The sequence below is a fragment of the Empidonax traillii genome, unplaced genomic scaffold, assembly GCF_003031625.1.
Source record: "Empidonax traillii isolate 1590-97213 ecotype Southwest subspecies unplaced genomic scaffold, ASM303162v1 scaffold11:size2795301, whole genome shotgun sequence".
Lineage (NCBI taxonomy): Eukaryota > Metazoa > Chordata > Aves > Passeriformes > Tyrannidae > Empidonax > Empidonax traillii.
This window is the reverse complement of record NW_020955204.1, coordinates 817892-840924: the sequence shown is the minus strand read 5'-3', so window position 1 is coordinate 840924 and position 23033 is coordinate 817892. Positions and strand designations below refer to the sequence as shown.

General features: G+C 47.4%; 3 protein-coding genes across 7 annotated transcripts in view; 2 read left to right on the top strand and 1 right to left on the bottom strand.

Moving 5' to 3' along the window:
- The window catches only part of CUNH11orf49 (chromosome unknown C11orf49 homolog), a 95900-nt gene extending 80816 nt beyond the window's left edge, over positions 1-15084 (top strand). For 2 of the 3 annotated variants that reach the window (XM_027886806.1, XM_027886793.1), the window contains one exon: positions 424-1958. In XM_027886806.1, coding sequence (XP_027742607.1) covers positions 424-604 — 181 coding nt within the window. In that variant the 3' untranslated portion in view covers positions 605-1958. Of the gene's footprint in view, positions 1-423; positions 1959-15073 lie in introns of those variants that run through there. The other variant, XR_003571547.1, reaches the window with a different exon arrangement.
- Positions 2597-12240, bottom strand: ARFGAP2 (ADP ribosylation factor GTPase activating protein 2). Of its 3 annotated transcripts, XM_027886566.1 has the most exons (17): positions 12105-12240; positions 11751-11869; positions 10770-10842; positions 10090-10221; positions 9919-9999; positions 9006-9108; positions 8304-8360; positions 7709-7753; positions 6580-6632; positions 6041-6177; positions 5377-5508; positions 4773-4901; positions 4567-4695; positions 4069-4195; positions 3861-3951; positions 3653-3771; positions 2597-3227 (listed from the first exon to the last, which is right to left on the bottom strand). In XM_027886566.1, the coding sequence occupies exons 1-17, from the start codon at positions 12174-12176 to the stop codon at positions 3207-3209; spliced, it is 1620 nt and encodes a 539-aa protein (XP_027742367.1). In that variant the 5' UTR covers positions 12177-12240; the 3' UTR covers positions 2597-3206. The 3 variants fall into 3 exon arrangements, with proteins under 3 accessions (XP_027742367.1, XP_027742376.1, XP_027742386.1); XM_027886575.1 differs by lacking the exon at positions 7709-7753; XM_027886585.1 differs by lacking the exons at positions 11751-11869; positions 12105-12240 and adding an exon at positions 11086-11185.
- Positions 15085-22075: 6991 nt separating the features above from the next.
- The window catches only part of DDB2 (damage specific DNA binding protein 2), a 40928-nt gene continuing 39970 nt past the window's right edge, over positions 22076-23033 (top strand). Inside the window, exon 1 of the mRNA XM_027886608.1 lies at positions 22076-22235. The gene's annotated coding sequence lies outside the window, so the exon portion shown is untranslated. The remainder of the gene's footprint in view (positions 22236-23033) is intronic.

Sequence of the window (23033 nt, the reverse complement as noted above, 5' to 3'; positions counted from 1 at the left end):
ATTCCTCTGCTTTACTGTAAAACAATAGAGGAGCTAAAAGAGCAGCCTGAGCAGGGAGGGTTTCTTTCTTTGGGGTGCTTTGGTGCAGCTGACAAAGTCCTTAGAAAAGCCTTCAGAAAGAGTGTGACTCAAAGAGGGACCTAGAGGAAGCATCAGTCTCTAATGAGGGAAATTTTGGTTGGATGGTGAAAACTAGAAGTGTTGGAGGACACAGGCTCATATCAGAAGATATATTTAAACAGTAAAAGATTCATACAGTAAGTCTGGGACATACCAGTGCAAGGTGTTCCCCCTGTGTCATGTGAACATCTTTCCATCCCTGTGGTAGTTTTAAGTCCTCCTCCCAGGTTCACTCCTAAGGTGCTATGGTAAAGGTTGGAGATGACAAGTCAGGCTGCCTACTATTTGTCTTTTCTCTTTCAGGGTAGCTCAGGTTTCAGGGCTTTCCATGTCCGGTTCTGCCAGCTCCAGCGGGGACACAGCTAATATGCCTGTCCGTAACTCACCAAGGATTAACTCACCCTGGAAACCTCTACACCACCGGCGAAAAATGGATGCTGAGAGCGAAGGCTCCAATGAAGAGACTGACTCCTCTGAAAACTGAAGGTTGTGAGGGTGGGCACCATTCCCATCTTGGGTTTCTCCAGAACCCACTGGAGGAACAGGACCTCTTCCCAGAGCATCTGCTCTGACAGAGCGTTCTGTCTACATCACCAGTGTGCGCGTGTGGCTGTGCTAGTCCCCAGTATCAGGTTCATCCATCTCTTCCCAGGAAGAGCTCTCAGTTTTTCCTAGCTCCAAATCTGTGCAATAGCTCCTCTGCAGAAGCCATTTACAGCTGCAGAGTCATGCTTCCCCCTGCTGGCAGGCAAGACCAGCCAGCAGATGCCAGCTCTGCTCCCACTTGGAAACAGCCGGGTATGCTCTCACCGGCTCTCCCTCCCGGTTCAGCAGGTGCTGAAGCAGTGGGAGCACTAGCACAGACCGCTTGCCAGTGTTTTGGTGTGTAGCTCTGTTAAATCTGGTTAAATCGCCAGCAGCAGCTCTGCACTTGTGTCCCATTGTAATTATTCCCAGTAAAGCTGCAGCTGCATAGGATCAAAAGCAGAGAAATTCCTGAAGTTCCTAGAAAAGGGCACTTTAGATATTGCCATGCCAGCTGTGTCTGCTCTGTGCTTTCTCCTTTGTGTGCCCAAGACTGGCCAAAGCAAATACAGCAAATAAGCTAGACTGCAGTACCTACTGCATGGTGCTCTTGGGCTCTGCTGCTGTGCCAGGTTCCTTTCTGGGAGGTCTCCCACTGCTTCCAACAGCATATTAAGGTCGTTTGGAATGGTAAGTTTCAGAGAGACTGGAGGTGAGGAAGTCTTTAAATTCCTTGGTCACAGGTGGTATGGCTTGTAAGTCTATAGAGCATCTGCTGGGGCTGGGTGGGGAGAAGCACTAAGGGAGAAGGAAGCCGTTCTCAAATGAGATCCAGTTGGGGTTTTTTGTAGATATTGGCATTGTTGTAGCAGCATCCCATAGCCCTTACAATTACAAAAATAAGTAGCGTAGCATTGCATTAACGGTAACTTACTCTGCAGTTTGACTTCGACAGGTGTCTAGTCCTGCTCCTGTGCCACAGCTTGCACAGTTGTTTCCTGGGGAATTTCAGTTTCCCATGCATCTTTGGGAGCCACCTTGCTCCTCCTGGTTGTAAAGTGCTGCTACATGGGCCACCAGAAACTGGTAGCGCAAAGCTTGTACCAGCCCTATGCTATGGATTCAACACATGCTGGAGCTGTTTTAAGACTAATTGCATAACTACTGCTCAGTCTTTACCACAGCCCCACCTGTGGAGGTAGTGGGAGGGGTTATTTATTTATTGTAAGTTATATTATTTATGATCTGTGTGTTCTCTCCCAGCTCAGTGAGTGGCTGTGACAGCCCAGCAATAAAGCACGCTGTGTCAGGCCTCTGCTGCATATGGGTCTTCTGGGCTGCCCTGGCCCCTCCTCTGGGTGCTACCCGGGGCCAGGCCCAGGGGGAACATCACCCTGAGCACAAGGGCAGCACTTGCGGCCATGCAGGTGTCCAGAACTCCCGCCCTCGCCCTGTGGCAACACTGCCACTCCCCAGAGCCCCAGCCCCTTCCCAGATACTGCGATGTAGAACTCTGCCAGGGCACAGGCGAAAAAGCCACAGGAAGACCTGACCCTTATCCCCCTCCTGCCCCATCGCAGGGGCCGGGGGTGGCCAAACATCAGCACAGAGCAGCTGAGTAACATTTCCCCTCCCAGCAGCTACCACAGCCCCTCAATGAAGCCCATGCAAGCCCCTTCCCAGTCCCACAGAGAAGGCTTCAGAACAGCCTCAGCCTCTCTTCTTTTAGTAAGAGTGTGTAACTAGCCCTTTCCCACTTCTTACTACCTAGTCCTCAACACGATAGTCCAAGGAAGAGAAAAACATGCTCTTGTTAAAACCAGAGTCAGAAGCAGAGACGAAGTTGAACAGGACTAAAATAACAGTCCCACTCACTGCTGCATCTCATGGTGATGTCAGAGGCTCAGTACTTTAACCTCCATCCAAACCTGGGCAACAAAATAACCAGGGATCCAGTAAATATCTTTACTTCTTTAACTGGGCCTTTCTTGCTGATGATGTAGTTAGAAGCTAAAAAAATAATCTTTGCTTTTTTTTTTTCTCCTGCATCTATATATGCTGGTTTAGAAGACAGTAAAAAGGATTGTATCATGGCAAAAGTCAGATCCTGCAAATATGGAGGACTCCACAGCACCATGGATGGGGAGCACTGAGCAGAACAAAAAACAGTCATGTCACATGATATTCAGAAAAATAGCATTCCCCTTTCCTCTGTCACTTGGTGAGTTAAGGTATGGGCCAAGAGTGACAAGAGCACTGATGAGGGCAGTCCAGGAGTTCCTGTCATATCTTTTACAACAGTGAGGTTAACCCTGTAAGAAGGCCTGTCTCCACTGGCTAGTAGATAGCAGTGGGTATGAGGGCACATTGAATTTTAATAGAGTGGAATCCAGAGATATTCAGAAAGCATCCTGGGAACAGCCATGTCCTGACTCCCTCCGGTTACCTTCTCCCCTCCCCACCCAACCCAGATAATAAAACAGTCCTGCAGAGTTTACTCCGGACAAAGGTGGCATCAGTGCTTCTTGCTTGCTTCCCTTTGAGTTGCAGTCCCTGGGTCATCAATATGAGCCATAACGATCCTGAGGAGGAAACAAGACACCATGCTACAACACCTTCATGCAAAATCCAGAGACCAATAACAAGAAATTGGGGTGTTTGGTATTTGAATGCTGTGTGTGGTTACCTAGACAGGACACCATGCAAAAGCAGAAGGTAAAAATAACCTTAACTTTTTAAGTTCTGCCTGGAATTTATAGAAAAGGCATATCTGACATAACAAGGTGTCCTGTACAGCAGAGGAGTAAGCCTGGCCAAGTAGAGTTCACTGGCCACCTGGAATTGCTCAGCTATTGTACTGTAGTCATCAGCTATAAAAGACTGGTCTCTCCCTGGGACTTTCCCCATAATTTGAGAAGAGAACAATAATTCCAGTAGAAACCAGATTATTGTGAAAGTCCCTGACCATGACAATAGCCTGTCTGAAGGTGCCATAGTGTAACCTCACCTGGAGGGAGTTCATCACCCCATTGGCTAGGACAGCCATCTTGCCAGCAACCGATTTCACTCCTTGCTTGAACTGTGCAATGTCAGCTGCAGGCAGGACATTTCCAATAGACACGCCACCTGCAAGAACCAGCAGGAGTTAGCCTGGAGTTCCTCGGCTCCAGAAAGCATCCTGACCCCCTTCCTCACCCCGCTGAGTGCTAACAAACCTGAGTGTACATTGTCAGCCTCTCCAAACAGGTCTGCAGAGCTGATGGCACTGCTGCCCGAGAGCTGCTGCAGTCGGGATCTGGCTTCATACTGCAGCAGAAAACAAAATAAAAAGGTTATGAAAGAAGGAAATAAAGTAGGACCTGAGCAAACAGGAGGAAGTAAAGCCAGAGCTGTACTAGCATAAGCACTGCAGAATGCATCTACCTCAGCATCTGCCTCCCGCCCAAAAAACATATCTGAAGAGATAGCTTTAGCCCCTGCAAACTTCTGTCGAGCTTCATTGGATTCCACAATGGATGGCCTGTTCTCAGTCTCCCGCCTACTGGGGGGTCTAAGGAAACAAGAAAAGACACGTCAGCTTAAGCTCACCAACACAGTAAAGAATCACACTTCTGTCTTAGACCCCATCTGACTGAAGAAAATCAAGAAATCCTCAAGTGCTAGCTGCCATCTCTCCCCACCTCAGGACAGCCAGTACTTCATAACCATAGAGGCTGTATCAAACTTAGGGATATGACAGGGAAAGAAGTGCCTAAGGCCCTTTCGCTTAAGGCCCTTTTTCTTGGGCTTGTCTGTGCAAGTTATCTTTTGTAGCACAAGGCTCCTGCTGTAACACAGCAGCATCTCTCCCACAGCTTCCAGATTTATCCCTTTGTCTCACACACAAGGGGCACAAGGTACACTAGCAGTGGTAAGCATTACCTCTCTGAAACTGGCCGAATACTGGAAACGGTCACCTCAGGTTCCTCTTCTTTGTCCATACCCCATGAAGAGTCTGTTTCCCATCGTGAGCCAAATGCATCTTCGAATGAGAAGGGACTGTATTTGTACCTATCAAAAATAGGTTAATTGAGGCCAGACATAAAATTCGGGAATAAGCCAAAGACTACATTGAAGTCAAGTCTTACTTGGGGGGTCCAGATGCGAACCTTCCACCATCTTCAAACAAGTCCAACTGGGAGCGGGAAGCCTTTGCTACCAGCGGCGTCTCCTGCTCAATTACTTGCATCTCAGCCATCACCGAGTGTGAAACAGGACTAGCACAACAAACAGGCAGTCAGGGCTGAGGGGTCTGATGGCATCCAGCCCCTACAACCAGTCTGCCTCAAAAGTGAATCTGGCCTTCACAAGTGGGACAAGTGCAACAAGCCTGGAGGGAGACCTGTAGGATTGCCAGCCCCCTTCACCACTTATCTATGCTCCTTCAGAAGTCTTGAGCTATCTTTTTAAAGGAAGGATCCTGCAGGGGGATGTCTGTCAAGCAGCAGGGCTCTAGAGCTAGACACTGACAGGCCACACATCTGTGGAAATGCTCAAACGAGTACTTGAACCTTTGAGCAGAGAGCCCATTCCTTCTGATGCCAGAAGCATTTTTAGATCTAGACCAGCAAATGAGCTCTTTAAATCATCTCCTTATCTGTTACAAGAGCAAGCTACTGCCTTCAAGAAACTTCTCCAGAGCAGGGTGCTTCCGAGACACCTGTCTGTCCTGTGCCATCCACAGCCAAGTACCTTCTGGACACCAAGCCCATGCCCAGCCTCTCTGCTTGTTCACGCTTCTTCCCTTCAAGATTCTGAAGCTTCTTCTCTTCCTTCTTTCGATCAAGCTGCAGTTCCTGATAAGCCAGACGCATTGAGGCGACTCTGAAGGAAAGAGGTATGGTGGGTACCAGCTCATTACCCTCCCTCACTGCCCATACTGTGCAGAAGCAAATGGTAATCCCCACCACAACAGCCATTTTCACAACAGGTCTGCCAAAGTCCTTGTACAAAAGCTACTGCTTGTTTTCCCATCTCACCTCCCCTGCGATTCAACTCTCCTTCTGTCTAAACATGATTTCCTCACTGTAAACACTGCAGCATCTGTCTTCCCCTCCCCACCACAAGAATGACCCATCCATTCAGCCTTTGCCTTTTTCAGTCCTGTCCAAAGGTGAACAGAAACACAAAATACTTGCATTTCTGCTCCCTAAACTCTCCCAGGGATGATAATTTGAATAAAATGTCAATATAACTTGTGTGCTGCTACAAGGGCCATACTGGTTTATAGCTACTGCTCCTCCTGTCATGCAGTGTGTTCTGTACTCACTTTAGGTGGTCCTAGGATGAACAGCATTAGCCTCGTATTACTTCTGCCTTATGTATGCAAGGTACTCATCCCAAACAGGGCACTTACATGGACTCCTCGGCTTGTTTCCTGGACTCCACTGCCTGCTGCTCCCTCAGCTGCTCTGCCACCTGGGCTTGCCGCTCAATCTCACTGAAGCTCTGGCTGCTTACTTTCTGGGCTCCAAGACCTTTTTTTGCACCCAACTGGAAAAACAGAACAAAAAAATTGTGATTCCTTCACTAGATTGTTCACTGTAGAAGAAAACCTGAATCCTACTTTTTGCTGCACTGATCAGGCCTTCGGTCTCCCTGTGTAGTCACAGCCTACAGATCCAAAAGAGCTTGCAACACAGTATGGAAGAACACCTAAGAGTTAACCCACCAGTGGGCAGCACTAATGGATCAGCCACATACACTTCAGACCGTAACCAGTAATGATCCAAAACCTGAAATTTTTTGTGCATTAATATACAAGCTGTCTAAGCTCTGCCTTCCCCAAACGGACCTCTCAGTATGCAGCTTTGTTAAGGGCAGAAAGCAAGGGCCAGGGAAAGGACAGCAGTAATACGAGACATGTCTCTCCATAAAATAAGAGCTCAGACATACCCCTTTCTTGGCAGCTCCTGGCTTCTTCTTTCCAATGAGGGAGGATTTAAGTTCTGCAAGAGGAGGGAAGCAGCAAATAAGCAGAAGTGAATTAATTTAAAAAGCCAAAATTAGACAGCAACCCACAAGAACATCCACCACAGTCCAGCTGCTATTGCGTCCAGGGCACACCATGCACTTTATATCAAAAGACTGGGTGCCTTCACCCAGCTAAGTAAGATGCACTTAGAAGCTCCACAATTGCAGGCTGTTGGCCTAAAGAAGCATGTTTACTGCTGAAGAAACTTCTAAGTGAATTAAGAACTGTGAATAGCTCCTCTGAGTGTTATGCAGCAGGTGATCCCACCCAGTAGGGATCAAGGGCAGTTAGAGAAAGACTAAATTTATTCCATACATAAATTCAAGAAAATGCAGCTTCAGAGGCATATGAAGGACAGTGCCTCACCAATGCCTTAGGGACAAAGCGGCAAGAACCCTGAAGTCATGTTTACATGAACATTCCAACAACAAAATGGACCTAAAGTGCAGCGAGCTGTAAAAGCAACAAGGTTCCCCAAAACCTTGCACTTATCACTCTGAGGGCATACCACACTTGTCAAACCAGACAAGGTCCAGCCAAGCAGCAAATGCCTGGGGAAAAAGGTAAGAACAAAGCAGAGAGGGACTGCCCAAGACATTCTTCCAAGCTCAAAAATCTTTTATCACCCTTGTTGGGCTTTTCTTCTGCATGTGTCTCCTTACTTTCTACAGCCACATGACTTTTGTTAACCCATAGATCATTCCTGATGGCCTTTCCTGTATCTTTTCTAGTCTTCCATAAATTTTTGAAATAAGAAGATTCAAAACATTCACACTACCCCAGACTGTTGTCCGCTCGCTGTTGCTAACATTTGATTTGAGGTCGAGTTGTTTTTATTTTTACTGTTGGAAAACATTTAACAAAAATGTCAATAAGGTCTCTTTACAGATGTGAAATAGCTGGTTTAGATCCCAATACAACACATATAAGCTTTGGCTCATTCTCTCCCCCCAGGCACAGGAAGTTAAGTCAGAACTGAAGGCAGAATTACAGAAGGGGCAAGCAGAGTTGTCACAAGCAGCCAGTGCAGGCCAGCTGTTAGCCAGTTACCTCTGGCAGGAGCAGCCCCTTGTGTTGATAGATACATGGACATGTCTGAGGAAGAGACATAAAACATGGGGAATGAACAGACACTTGAGGACACAGGCTTTCCACCCAGAATGAACCCACTGTGGGCTAGGAGCATGTTCTCAGTAAGGAAAGAAGCTCCAGTTAGATTCTTTGTGTGCAGCCAGGACAGTAATGGCAGGACAGAATCAGATATAAATCCCTATTACTTTGATATGGAAAATTCATTTGTCTCCGAAGGTTCTGTGGGGAAACAAACCAAAAAACTCAACACCACAGCCACGTGGCCTTGATCACCCAGGTTCTAGATATACACATGCCAAAAGCTCAAAAAATGAAAACATGTTTTTGGGAAGGCAACAGCTTTGAACTCAATCACCTGAAGGAGGAGGAAACCTCCAGCAAACTGTAGCTTGGCTTTGGGGTTCAGGAACATACTTAGTACTGGCTCCACAGGAAGAAGCTGCTTTAGACATTCTGGAAATTGGCTCATTGGTTCCAGCTCCACTGAGCTTACTACTGAACAGCAGGTATAAGAACAAGACTGATCTAAGAGACGGTGAAAAGTCTTACTTACCTAAAGGAGCTTTAGGAGATGTGCTCAACAAGTCAATAGATGGGCCCTGGCTGGGATCTGTGGGCACAAAACCAGAAGAAAACATTCAGCAGATTGATTCTCAACACCTTTTTTCCCCAGTGTGCTCGCAGGTTCACTACATCTCTTCCAGCTTCTCTGCCCCCACAAACAAATCAAGTTACAGCTTGAAACATGCAATTTCCTAAGCACAACAACTTTTTGCCTCCATAGAGCAAATTATTCTCTGCAGTGTTCAGAACAAAGTAAAAGAAAGCAACCACTCTGCAGGGAAATGTACAAAGCTATTTCAAATTACAGCTATGCCCCCAGACTCTTGGTTTCCTTGTCATTCACCCTAGAAACCATTTTCTGCTCTACAATCGTATGTCATTTTCAGAACCACACAATTCAAGGGATACAGAAGAGTGTTTAAACAAATAATTATGCCTGGAATCAGGAAAATGGGGCAACTAATTCACAAAACAGTTTTGTGTGCATTTCAGGAAAAGCAGAGAACTGATCCCAAACAGAGCAGTGTTTAAGTCTCCACTGATATAGTAAACATCACACAGTGCAGAGAGCTTCCACTCCTTCAAACCTGAACCAAAGGAAAAGCTCAGCCCTTTCAACTGCAGCACAGAACTATATTCTCCTGGAAATGAAAGCAGGTCCTTGGAAAAAATAATTCAGCAAGGAACTCACTCGACACTTCACTGCCTTCTGATGACTTTGCTGCTTTTTCCACCTCCAGGGAAGACTCTGCAGGATTCTGGCTGGCATCTGCTACATCCCAGGTACTGGAAGACTGCAAGGAAATGCTCATTCCAATGAGTTGTAGAAGATGAATGAACCAAAAAATCCTGAACTTACTTCAGATTTGGTAACCCATATTCAATTTTAGGCTAAAGGAAACTTGTTCTAAACTCCAGACTGTGTCTTCATTTAACGTAATATATGAACAAGTCAACGTTCCCTTATCAGGGACAAAAGTTAAAGAAAAAAATGAAAGCTAAGCTGAGTGAAAGACCAGGAGTAATGACAGCATTGGCTGTTGGCTACTGCAAGGACTTACCAGATTAACAGAAATAAGCTTAAATCTGGGAGAAAGTGTGAATGAGTTTTCCTGGAAAAAATTAAACCTCTGCTCCCACTGTCTCTATTTGGCATTCTCAGCCAATTCTCACGTTACTCTATTTGCCTGAGAAAGTCCATCTAGCATTGTGCAGACAGTTGCCCAAATCCATTTTACCAGGTCTGTGCACTGAAAAGCTGACTAACCAGAAGTTCAAAGGAATAGCCAGTTCTTGCTTAAACTGTACAAAGAAACTATGCATTAACACAGCACACACTACCAGGGAGTAGCTGGTAGCTCTGAGTATTCTTTGAAGGTAAAGATGGTCTTAAAAACAAAAGACATGGATATTACAGGCCTCATCAGGGACTGTTCAAATCTGTGACTATGTCCTAGACAGATAACTGAATCCTGGTTCTTCCATGTAACTACTGATTAATTATACAATTTAGAGTCCTTCCAAACTAAGTGGGACTGCTCCTGATTAAACAGCTGGCTACTTGAGAGCTACTAAGGCTGCCTGGTCTAGGCAGTTCTTCTCACCTGTGTGTGCTCTGTGAAGAAATCAGCATCACTCTTGTCAGGGGAGTGCCCAGGGGCTCCACTCAGTCCATCTATAAGCAGCTGAGGAGAGGACAGGGAAAAAAGAAGGTATCCTACAAGACTCAGCATCCAGCACTACCCATCTAACAGTGCCAGGGTGCTCAGACTTACATCAGTGCCATACTTGGCCATGGCAGCACTTGCCAGCTGCCGGATCTTCTCCCTGTACATCTGGGCAGCTCGGCTGTTATATTTAGCGTTGGCATCTGTGGTAGTACAGCCGTGCTGGCGGAAGAAAGCAGTCTGAAAAGAGAGGAACAGTCAGTCTCCTGACCGCTAGATATACTCAATCATGCATTAGACAAACTCAACAGAAAAGGAAAGCTTCCCAGAGACAGGGGATGACATACTGAGAACACAGCATGAACCAACCATGCACTGATCAGCTTTCTCCAAGATGTCTCACTCCAGGCCCCAGAGGCTTATGAAAACCATCCATATCCTCCACAGAAGGATGATTCTGATTCACAGTGCTGAGCATGAGCTTTCAAACTGATGAGTGTTATTATTAACTCCTATCATTAAAGAAGGCTGTGCCTCATTTTAAATGAGGTGCAAGAAAATGACAGAACTGCACATCAAAAAACAATGCATGCAAACGTCAGAGTCTGACCTCTAAGCACACCTGACAAATGCCCCTCCCCTTCATTACACATTTCAGAAGAGTTTACTATCCAGAGAAAGAACAGGTGAGGGTGGTACTGAGAAAGCAACATGAAGGAAAGGAATAAGAAAAAGAGTGCGGATTAGTAAGAGGGAAACCCAGCAAAATGCCCACATAGGCTCCTCACCGCATTGGCATTGCTGCCCACTTGCATACACCTCAGCTGGAACCAGTTCCAGTTAGAATCCAACTCCGTGGACCTGTGTGAGAACCAATTATTTCTATTAATGAAGAGCAGGCATACCAAATGCAAAAGCAAGCTTTGACCTAGAACGATCAGACATCCCACTACTATCTCAGAGTATACATGGCAAAGGGGGAAAGAACATCTTAGTAACTTCTTTGCTCCTGTAAAAAAATTAGTTTGAACTTTTAAAGTGAAAAAAACACCTCACTTCAAATTATTCACATCAAATAATATCCAAATTTTGAGGATCTCTCACTTGTACTGCTTGTATAGAGGGCGGATCTTGAGCTAGGAAAGTACAGCCAAGAACTTCTGTTCTGCATGGGATCTCACATGTAGAGACTCATATTAAGCCCGTCCCACAGATTAGGCCAAAACACGTGACAAAGCAACTGAGAAAACATCCAAGTAAAGTCAGGGGACACAGCGTGTCTCATATCAGTTACTCAACTTTTCTCTAAACAAATAAAGGTCACAGTTCTTTTACTTAAAATGCTAACTTTTATAAGTACCGCAAAGAACTAAACTGAAAATCAAACACCATTTTTCCTGCTGGGTTGATACAGAAAAGATTAAATAATATTCCTCTTTTTGCCTTGCTCAGCATTACAGGAAAGACTACCATACTGCTGTTTTACTGGCAAGATTCACACCCCCCACTCCCCTCTCTGCTTCTACACGTCAAAGTCTAGACAGCACTTCTGCAAGGTTAGCGAAAGTAACATGTCGATGATCCACTTGAGGTGCATTGGAAACTCCATCTCGGAAGGGCTGAGTGACCCAGAAGCTCCGGCGAGCGAGCCACGCACAGCCCGAAGCGATCGCTCCTCTCCCAGTCGCTGCCTGTTCCCACAGCAAGGAAGCAGGGCTGCCCCAGGCCTGCCCGCGGCACCGCGGGCCAGAGCCCCGCTCCCCACGCACCTGATGAAGCTGAGATGCACGCCCAGGGACCTGTGGACGCCGGAGCAGTCGATGCACAGGAACACCCCGTAGGTGATGCTGGCCCAGCTCGGGTTCTTGGCGCCGCAGTCGAAGCACGACTAAAGAGAATGTAGAGTGACAGCCGGGCTGCGGCTCTGCCGCTCCGCCACCCGCTGCCGCAGCGCGGCGACCCCAGCTCTCCCCGGGCCCTCCTCGAGAGCCGCTGCCCGGCCGCCCCAAGACGCGCCGCAGCGCGGCCCAGAGCACACCGCGGCCCGGTCCGAGCGCAGAGGGCGGCCGCAGGGCAGCAGCCCGGCACGGAGAGCCCGGCAGCCCCCGGCCGCTCCCCGCTACCTTGTTGGCCGGCGCTGCCCGCAGCCGCTTGAAGAGAGTCTGGATCTCCGTCTTGCTCGGCTCCGCCGCCATGATCTCTCCTTCCCAGACACCCCCGCGGGGACGGGGGCCGGCCGGGCCCAATCGGCGCCGCGGTCGCGGCCGGTCTGTCCTGAGGCGGCTCGCCCCGCCCGCTCCGGGGCCGCTCTCCGGGAGCGCCTCCCACTCGGGACAGGAGCAGCCCGCCCGCAGCACCCCTGCCGGCCTGACCCTGCCCAGGGGTCACAGCATCGCCTTCCGCACACCGGAGGCTAAACATGAGCGGGGACGTTCCCCCCTCCGAGACCCGCGTCAGCTCTGAGTGCTCACGGTGGTTCTGCAGCCCCGTACCCGGCACTTCTGGGGGAGCCCTGCTGGCCGTGCCCGTCCTTTTGAGGCCGCTGTGGGCCCGGAGCGAGACAAGGACCCTTTAGAATAGCAAGGAGACTGTGCCTGCCGCGGGTCAGCTGCTACTGGGGAAAAAGCTCAGCGATTCCAGGCAGCACCTGCTCCGACAGCCCGACCTCAGGATACCGCGCCTGGCACACCGGCACAGGTGAGCTGTGATTTGGAAGTGTTCACAGAATCACAGAATATCCTGAGTTGGAAGGGACCCACAAGGATCATTAAAGTCCAACTCCTGGCCCTGCACAGGGCCATCCTCAAGAGTCCCACCATGTGCCTGAGTGTATTGTCCAAACACTTTCTCAGGCATGCTGTGACCACTTCCCTGAGGAGCCTGTTCCGGTGACCAACCACACTCTGGGCAAAACCCTTTTTTCTAATATCCAACCTAAACCTCCTCTGACACAACTTCAGGCCATTCCCTCCGATACTATCACTGGTCACCACAGAGAAGAGATCAGTGCATCTTCTTCCCCTCATGAGGAAGTTGTAGATTGCAGTGAGGTCTCCTCTCAGTCTGCTCCAGGTCGAATAGACCAAGTGACCTCAGCTGCTCCTCATACACCTTCCTCTAAAGGCCCTTCACACCTTCGTAGCCTGATTTAGTGAGGGTGGAGACCTCTCAGAAAGTACTAGCTAATCCTGTGCAGTAATCAAGGCATCATGAGGCAATAATCAAGGTAGGGAAGTTGTTACTTCAGAGCAAAGATGATGTCAGGGCCTTTAACTGCTGTATTACCCACTTGGAAGCAGGAAGGTATGGAATAGAAAGCCATTCAGGTATAATGCAAGAAAAACAGGAAGAAATATGGTTGTGCTTTGAACTAAAAGTCAATGGCATATAGCCCATTTCATGCTTTAGCAAACAAACAAAAAAAAAGAAAGATGCAGAGCAATGGGAGATTCAGAAGGGCAACCACAACAAAGGCTAATCAGTAGATGGTATTACAGAGATGGAATAGGTTGGGATTTCCTTACCTCTGAGGCTGCTCTGCAACACCAGCTTGTCACTAAAGGAAACAGTTAAATGTACTAACACCTGGACAACTTTCAGTTTAAATTTAAAGACTTTCATTTCACTCATTTCCACATTATCCATAGATATTAAGGCAGACAGTAGAATTCGTTGCATTGGGAACCTAGGGCCCATGATCTTAGGAAGATATGTAAAGGCTCGGGGCGTAGAAATGCAATCAGGAACAAGAGTTGCTGAGGAAAAAAAAAACTGCAGGAAAAAAACCCTGCAGGTTTAGCAGGATCTTGTATTCTGGGAATCAGAAAAGCTCTAGCTACATGGTCAGAGCGAGATCTGATATAGGAGGCACGTACAGTAAGATGAGAGGCTTCTGGCTGACACATCTGATTCAAGCTACTCTGAGATGAGTTTCTGAACTCATGTGACAGGGATCATTCTTGGCAGCAGTCCTGTCTTAAGCAGCCCCAGGTTTCTGCTGCTCTTATGCAGCTCCCTTAATTGTGCCTATATGCCCATTTCTGGGATTACACAAACAGCACTGGCGAACCAATTCAGGTGAAAGTAACCGATAGCAGTTTCCTCACAGCTATTTTTAAAAGACTTGAGTTCCCTGATGCCACTCACAGTGCAGCTGTCCTGGCACTCATACCAGGAGAGCTGATGTCAGGGTGCAGTAAGGGCTAGTTGCACACTAGGAGAAGGAGAGCTGTGAGGGGGATGTTCCTGAGACCAGCAGGCCAGGGCCCTCACCAGCCATGGCCTATTGCCACAGTACCTGACCATGCAGAGCAAGGCAGGCCCAGCACAGCAGCTGTATTTCACCAAAAACTGAGAAAGCTCGGCAAGCTTGTGGTGATGAGGTGGTTTGCAGCCCAGTGATTGCCAAGCATGTCTCTGGTGACAAGGCAAGGCAAGCCCGAGATCAAGCTGGTGAACTAGCCCATAGGTCAGAATCAACAAGGCACAGACAAAGACCACTACTCCTCCACCTTAGCTCAGACAGGGACTAGTTGCTCTGGGCTGAGCTTAAATGCAAACGCATCCAACCCCCCCAACCCCATGGGCTGGGAGTTTGGGTAGGGCCCCAGGTGAGGCTGCTCAGGACAATGAAGACATGTTAGTGCATTCAGGGCCCTGAAAGAAGAGCGGGAGAGGGAGTCTACAGAGCCAGGGTGGAGGCTGTGTAAGCTGCATCTTGTGTAGAGGTGCAAGCTCAGATGATGAGTGTGCATTGGGAGTGTTTGTGTTCACATTGTCTAGAGCTGCCTCAAGATGAGTTGCTTGCTCCTGCCTTGTCATCATCTGTTGTGTGGTGCTGCTCCCCTCTTCTGCTTGCTGCATTCTTGTGAGCTCTGCTTGGCTGGGTGATGGAGGTGTCGTACAAGGGTTAGGAGGGACAGAGTCTGTTCACGCTGGCATTCCCCCAGCTGAGGCTCGTGAGATAGTGTCCTGGTTTTGACTGGGATAGGGTTAGTTTTCTTCCTAGTAGCTGGTGTTTTGCATTTAGTATGATAAAATGTTGATAACACAACTGATGTTTTGGTTGTTGCTGAGTAGTGGTTAGTGTAAGCCAAAGACTTTTCAGTTTCCCAGGCTCTGCCAGTGAGGAGCTAAGAAGCTTGGAGAGAGCATGGCCAGGACAGTTGACCCAAACTGGCCAAAGGGCTATTCCATACTACAGAATATCATGCCCAGTATATAAACTGGGGTGAGTTGGCTGGGAGAGGCTGATCGCTGTTTGAGGATGGGATGGGCAGCAGTCAGCAGGTGGTGAGCAGTTGTATGTGCATCACTTGCGTTTCTTGGGTTTAATTCCTTTATTATTATTTTTATAGTTTACATTTTTATGATTCTCCTCCCCATCTCACGAGGGGTTTGGGTGGTGGTTGGTGGCTCTGTGGTACTTGGATGCAGAGTTAAACCACAACAGAGAGAAATGGCATGTGCCCAGGAGGAGGCAAGGCAGCCTCAGAGGCCAGTAGGTCAATGTTACACTTTGTCTCCGCCTGTCTGTGCTAGGGGACATGGGGAGATACCGGACAGGCTCCTCTCCTCCATGGAGGGAGCACAGTTTCTGTTCACTGCACTGTGTCCTAGGAAGGCTTGCTACAGCAGGGTTACTTAAATTTTCTACCTCAGCAGGGTCCCTTGCAGGCCTTCCAGCTCAAGCTGGTTGCTCCAGATCCTGGCAAAGCTGCTGATCCTGTCCATCAGTTTTCCATAAAAGCAGCAGGAAAAGCATGCTGCTGGTCTGAGAAATAATCAGCTTCTTTTTGTTGCCTTTGTCAGTTACAGGAAAGACCTCCTACTGCTGACTGTTCCCCGTGAGCGTGTGTTGTCGTTGCACTGTTCTTGCTATTTCCTGCATCTGTTTCTTTTGCATCTCATATGCTTTAGTGCTGAATTCCTGAGCTCCAAGCTGGCAGCCTGCTCTTTGGCCCTCAGCTTCCCTGTCCATCGACATCACATCTGACACCTGCCTCTTTCTTCCTGACTGCTGTGACACCAGACCCTGAGCCTGATGAGGTCTCCTAATCAGAGATCACCTTGCTGTTACCCACCTCTATGAATAAAAGATAGTCCCCAGCATCATCCAAGAGAGCAAAGGAAAGCAAAGGACCATGACTAGGCTCGTTCTTGGAGGCTGCCATAACACTGGGGACACATTAGCAGTACAGAAGTCTGGTTATCTGAGGGCATGAGGTTACTGTGAAAGAGCTGGAGACACTCAGGAGTGAAGTGGTGTGATGGAAACATGCCCTGCACTTTCAGGCCTGAAAACAAGAGCAGAGGAGTAGTGAAGAGAAAGTGCTTCTCTGTGACTCTGTTTAAAAGCAGGGTGGCAGAAGGAAAGAGGAACCTTGCTCTTTTCTCACTGACCAGCCAAGAACATGGGTGAAAGGACTGTGCAGGAGAGAGATGAGGTGGCTGAGTCCTGCTCTCCTACTCAGACCCATTGGCATCTCACGCTTTTGCTGAATGAAAAGATGTGGGAAAGGGTCTGACAAATTCAGTAAACTACCCAGTAAGTAACAGGGAGATATAGTTTCCCATAGATCACAGTGTTAAGTGGTAGGGACCTACAGGAATCTACAATGAGACCTTGGGCAGACAAGCAATTCCTAACACAAATCTGTTACTTCCCTGCCCTCCTGCTCCTGCCTCCCCCCCCCCCCCCCCCCCCCCCCCCCCCCCCCCCCCCATTCCTTAGTAAGCAGTTTAACAGACATGAATTAATCCACGATTTCCCTCAGGGATAGTCAGCAACCCTGGGAGAGAGCTCTGCTCAGTATTTCAGGGCTATTTTCAGTAGTGGAAAGAGCAAACATAGCCATGAATGAAGGAGTGGGGAATTGATAGAAAGCATTCTCCTCCCACTAGAACAAGGGATGGGTTCTCAGCAGGGATGTCCCTTCCTGGAGTAAGAAGATGCTCCCAATTTCCCGTGGTTTTCCATATGGTTAGGTTAGGTTTCTGTCAAGTCAGCAAACTGCCTGCGTTCCTGTAAAGCCATATTTGCTGGGATTGATGTGAGGGAAGCAGATGGCAGAGTCGTGGGTGACTGGCCTGCCGGTGTGCTGGACTGAGTGTAATTAGTGGCTGCCTTCCTAGGAAGAAGTACAGCACTGAGGTAGGCAGTCACATCACACACACTGACTCTGTTCAATGCTTCCAGCAGGATCTGAGATAAGGAGCTAATAGACTATGTGTAGAGTGAATATTTTGTTCAGGTTTACAACTTACACAATTTTACTGCAGTCTTGTAAATGCTGTGGTTTGGAGAAAAGCCAGCAAACATAGAACAAACACATAAGTTAAGGAACGCAATGGATGCGTAACTTGAGAGATACTGAGGAGCAGGGTCATGGCTGGCTTGCTCTGATTTGGGGTTGTGTTGCAGCTGAAAGGCTGGTCCTGCTGCACATGCTGTCCCTTGCACCTGCCCTGGCAAGAGGCAGCCGTGGGCTGAGTTGTGTGCCCAGCCCTGCTCAAGTGCTCATGGTCATTGCACAGCTGAGCTGATCTCCTCCCGCTTGTGTGATTGCTGAATATGTAAGGGAAAGGCTAGGAATACTGAAAGGAAGAGAGGACTGTCCCTTTCAGCTGTGCCAGACAATGTTGCTGGCCTGCCAGGGAAAACTGCTGCAAAGGGTAACTGGAGTGTGGGACCAGGGGCGGAGCGTGCTGCTCCTGGGTTAAGTGAGTGTGTGTGTGTGTATACATGTATGTATTCAGGCTTTTCTTTTGTAACTCCATTTCCAATATTATAATCAAAAGTTTATTTGCAAATATCTGGTAATATTACCTTTGGCCTGGCAGGAGCTTTGGACTTGGGAGGCTTTGGGGATACGTCAAAGTAGGGGTGAGCTGGCCGATGTGCCCTGGGGTTTCCTGATCTGAGGACAAGTTTTAGACCTTGCTGTAATGGTCTGTTGTAGATATTACAGGTGCCCCTGCTGGGAACAGGCTGTTTGGCAGGGGACAATCACTCAACTGATGGAAAACATGCTAATCACACCACATGGGAGCAAGGTGGAGAAACTGTGCAGTGAGCAGACCCTGACCTACTTCACCTTCTTTCAAGGGCAGTCCACAGCACAGGCACTAACTTGCTCGAGTTAAGAGCCAGCAGGGCTGTCCACCTATCAGACACAACCCTTCCAAATTTTCCAGTGCACATGTAATCTCTCTTCCTTGCAGATCACCCCGCTCACCAGTTTTCTAAACTGAATCCCTCTAGTACAGGTACTAGTTGCCTACAGCGCCTTCAACAAGCATAGGGAGCATGTCTCAAGCAGAAGACAGTGACCCTTGAAAGCAAGGCAGGACAATGCTGACAAAAAGAGAAGGTAAGCAAGGCAAGCTGAGAAAGCTCTTCTGAAAACTACAGTTACCAGAGTGCAAGCACCGCTGTCAAACAGGCCAGAGAGAGTGGAGTGAGAGTAAGTAGCAGTGCTTCAGCTTCTCATGTGTAGAGGGGGTGCAGGGCCACTGGTGAAACAAACATCCAGAGGATTGTGGATGCAGCATTCCTTAGGAAATATGTGGCACCTGTGGGGAAGCCCTGAGGAGAATTTGAGAGAAGGGCTAGTGTAGTCACAGCTGGGGGCAGTGACTGTTTTGGTGTCAGCCTCCTGCTGAACGCAGGAGCAATAGACTCAGGAAGGAAAGAGGTAGTGAAGTCAAAGGGGGAGAGTGCAGGACCTGGAAAAAGACTTCCAGCTGCTTGGATAGAAAGGAAACACAAGGAGGAAGGAACCACAGGATCTGTAATTAGCAGGACCCAGCAAAAGCTCTGAAACTGAAGAGGAGAGTTTGTGGGCCCCCACACCAAGGGGGAAGAAGTGCTGAGCACCACTACACTGCCTGTTGAGAAAGGAAGTCTCAAACTGAAGCTATAATTGCTGTAAGTCAAGGGACTGACAAACCAGGAACCTCTGCAAGCAGGGTTCCTGAATGATGAAAAACAAGAGGGCATGGCCAGAAAATGGATGTATTGAAAGCAGCTGAGGTGATTTGGCCTGAAATTTGGTTTGGAGAAGTTTACTGGAGCCATGTTGCATAGATGTTCTAAAGATAATTATTTTTTTCCAGTTACAGAGCCTACTCCATTACCTTCTTCCCCTCCCTTTCAGAAAGGATTTGTTCATCTTCTCAAAATAATCTTCTTTGATCTTCTAAGAACTTAGGTAGCTTAGTAAAGAGTCTCATTCTCCTGCAGCCTGGACCTGGGCGGCAATTCAATACATGGTTGCAAGTCTTTTTCTGCTTTTTTGGTTTGGGTTATTTTTTGGGCAAGGTCCCTCTGAAGATACTTTGTATCATGCAGCATTACTATTCTTGCTTGTTTTGCACAATCTTTCCCACCAGCTTGCAGTGAGTATTTCCAAATTTCCATGGGTCAAGATGGAATTTGTGGCACTGGCTGTGTCTCATGTTCAGCCCTGTCATCTCTCATTAGCTATCTCAGTGCAGTTACCCTAGAAATGATCACCTGCTGGTCTGAGTAGAGTGTTCAAGCCCATACTGACTCCAGCACCAGCTTTCTTCACAGGCCGAAGATTTTTGCAGCCTGCTGACCATAAGCATAATGCCAGCAGCTCTAGAAATGCAGCTGAGGCAGCTCCAGTTCACACATAGCCCGCATGGCAGGCAGAGGAACCTGCCTGATAGCAGAGCTGAGCTCGCCAGGGCTGCAGCCTTGGGCTGGCTCTGCCAACAGGGCAGGAGCAGAGGGAGTGCAGGACAGTTTGTAACAGCGCTGACGGGTCTCTGTGTGGGATTGCCACATACTTGCACCTGCCTCAGTGTTCAGTGCCAAGCAAAACAGCCACAAGGACACAGGGGATGGGGAAGTGGGATGGAAAGTAAACTGAAGCAGCCATGGCCCCAAGCTCCACACAGGGCTGTAGGAGTGTCACCCAGAGTTGGTCGCTGACCACAACTCTCAGCTGCTATCACAGAGCACAGCTGTCCTGGGGGCTCTGCCATCCAGATTTTGCCTAGAGGGCAGAAACATTATTACTGGGTTGAGCAAGCTCAGCTGCTGCTTTGGGGAAATGGGTGTGATCCATCATAGAGAATCTTTAACTTCCTCTTCCTAGAAAATTCATCATCAGCAGGAAGTCCAAGTTTTGCATGATACTTCCAAAATTCTTTTCCTGGAAGATGCCAGAACCAAAGTAATTATCTGCTAACCATAGATGTGTGAGCTTTCCACAAGGAGTGTCTTTATTAAAAAATAAAATATGATACTTTTTCAATGTGTTTCCCATCAGGCACAGAGATGCATCTGTATGTTTTTACAGAAACCACGGGGGAAGAACAGGCTTCACTGGCCTTCTGGAATTCAGGCACAGCAATTAGTTCATGTGTACATGTCCCTGTTTGCACACAAAACTTTTGGCAGGGCATGGATGGCAAGTTTCAACTTGAGCCTTTGTGGTTAACAAAACCTCATTTACTTCTTTGGAAAACCAAGTCTCCAGGCAGAGTTATTAGTTTAAAATAAGATCATTAGATGTGGGTTGTTTAGTTGGTTTTTTTTTTTTTTTTTTTTTACTTCCCTCCAGCTGGTTCTTTACTACACAGACTCTCTTTTACTAATCCAGATGGTTTTGGGTAGCCAGGGCTAAGTGCCATGCCAGTTTATGAGGTATAGTCCAGCCAAGCAATTCTTCATTCTCGATGTGTTGTCTGCTGTCCATTACTTCAGCTCTTGGCAGGACTTTATGATGTGCAAACATTCCTTGGGGGACTTGTTCACATAAGCTGCAGTATGTCACTATTTCTGGAAACCTTCAAGCAGCCCATTATAATCAGGTGGTCATGTTTTCCTAGGACAAACAAGTCTGTTCAGACTTTGTCCTGTGGAATTTCAGGTTGTTTGTACTGTAATCAGAGGTTCTGTCTGCTGGACATTTCTGTCCTCTAGCACACTCTGGCCACACCTAACTCCATCCCAAATAACAGCCTGACTGGAACTCCAAAGAGCAGTCGGAAGTTTCCATGTTATCCTTTGTAACTTCTACAATTTTTTGACCTTACATGAAAGTCAAGCATTAGTGTTTGAAAATATCCAGTCTAACCAGCTAAATGTCAGTACTGACTACAGAACATCTCAGGTCATTTTATATCTGACTTTGTCTCAGTTATCTCATAAGCCTGGCAGGCAAGGTGTCTTCGTATTCACGTGTGCTAGGACAAAGGAGCAACAAATCATTCTGCTGTGGATCTGCAAGTGGCACACTTGCAATTACTGTACAACACTAATGATCCTTTACCTGGGACACAGAACTGAAAGAAGAGACAAGATCTTTAAATAAATCCAAGTGCTTACACACCAACACTTCTTACATGGCATAATCTTAGAGGTTTCTTCAGATATTGAATGTAGAATAATAGGTAAAGTCATAGCTCAATCCAGGCATTTTTTAATATCTGTTGCTTAGATCTTTAATTGCCTTTTGGAAATATTTTTTCTTAAGAAATGACGTAACAGATTCAGAACAAAGTGCTTCAGCCTTGTTCTTTTGGTTTGTGCCCCTCTCCCCCACTCATGAAGTACGGTGCTAGGGACACTTTCAAAACCTTTCAACTGGTGTGTTTCTGCGGTCTCACGAGAACACTAAATAGCATTAGTCTCTGATCTCTTTGCCCACAACAAACTACATTTCAAGGCATTCTGTGTGCTGTAAAAGGTTTAATTTCTGCTCTATCAGGCAGGCAAGGAGATGTTTGTGATACTTTAATCTCTTATGAACTAACAGTGTTTGAATTTGTCCATTTTGGTTTACTAGCTGCTGTCAACATTCTATTGATCTTTAATCCCAGTGCTCACCTCTGACTTCAGACTTTCTTATGTGTATCACCCATTTTCCAAACAGCTCTGAAGCAGTTCACCATGTGTGGTTGGTGGAGGCTCAAATGAGTTCTGTGAGCCTGACTTAATCGGGTTACTCATTCAGGTTAAGTCAGACTAAGAATTCAACTACCGAAGGCTACTACAAACTCACACTGTGTTTCAACAGCAGTTTCAAGCAGATGTTTTATATGTAAGCCCTTTTGCTTGTTTTTCTTTGTTTCTCCAACAATGGGAGCTTTTTTTTTTTTTCTTTTGTTCTCTCAAACTCTAGGGCTTAGCAGTCCTTATGTCTGAATATGCAGAGCACTAGGATCAGGATCCCACTTTGTCTCAGCAGCCTCTGGGGCTTTCAAAAGCAGAAAGACAGGTGAGATAAAGATGTTTGATACATCTTCCCTGCTGAATGGCACTTAACGACTGCAGCAGTTCAGGACTAGAAGAGGAGTTACCCGTCTATAGCTAATGTTGTCCCAGCCAGCAGGCAGCTTCCACACAGTATAGCCCCTCATCACAGTGTAGGGTATCTTTGGCACTAGGGAGTGCACTCCTAGCCCTGTATAAGTCAAGGAAATGTAGAAGAAAAGAGGGTCTCTGCTATGCTCTGAGTGTTCATAAGAAGAGGTATAGCCAAAATTATCTAGCTGCACTAGAAACCCTAACACATACTAGGGGATGTAGGGTCCTAAGCAGAACAGCACTGCAGTGTGGCTGTCCTTTTGTTAAAACCAGCCTTCAGCACATGTCAAGGCCCACTTTAGCTCAGGGAGCCAGCCAGTTAACAACTTGTTAGTCTGAACAGCCACATCATGCAAGATAGAAGCTTCTTTCTCCTGTCCCCCAGCTATACTATCATCCATTCCTGGGGTTATCCCAATAAATATGAGGGCAGTGGAAGGGGATATCCAGGTTGTTGAAGCTGTTATCACTTATACCAGCTGCCTTACCAAAGAAGCCAACAGGCTTGCAGGTTAGGGATACTGAAGACTTTTGAAAGATGGGGGAGAATAAATGATTGCTGCCAGTCAGCCTGACTGAGCTAAAAAAGGGACATAATAGAAGTTCCCTATTACCCTGCATATCCAAAATACCTTGAACAGGAAGCCTGGGGGCAGGGCAGACCTCAACACCCTATAGATGTGTGTGCATTGAAGCCAAGGAAATGTGA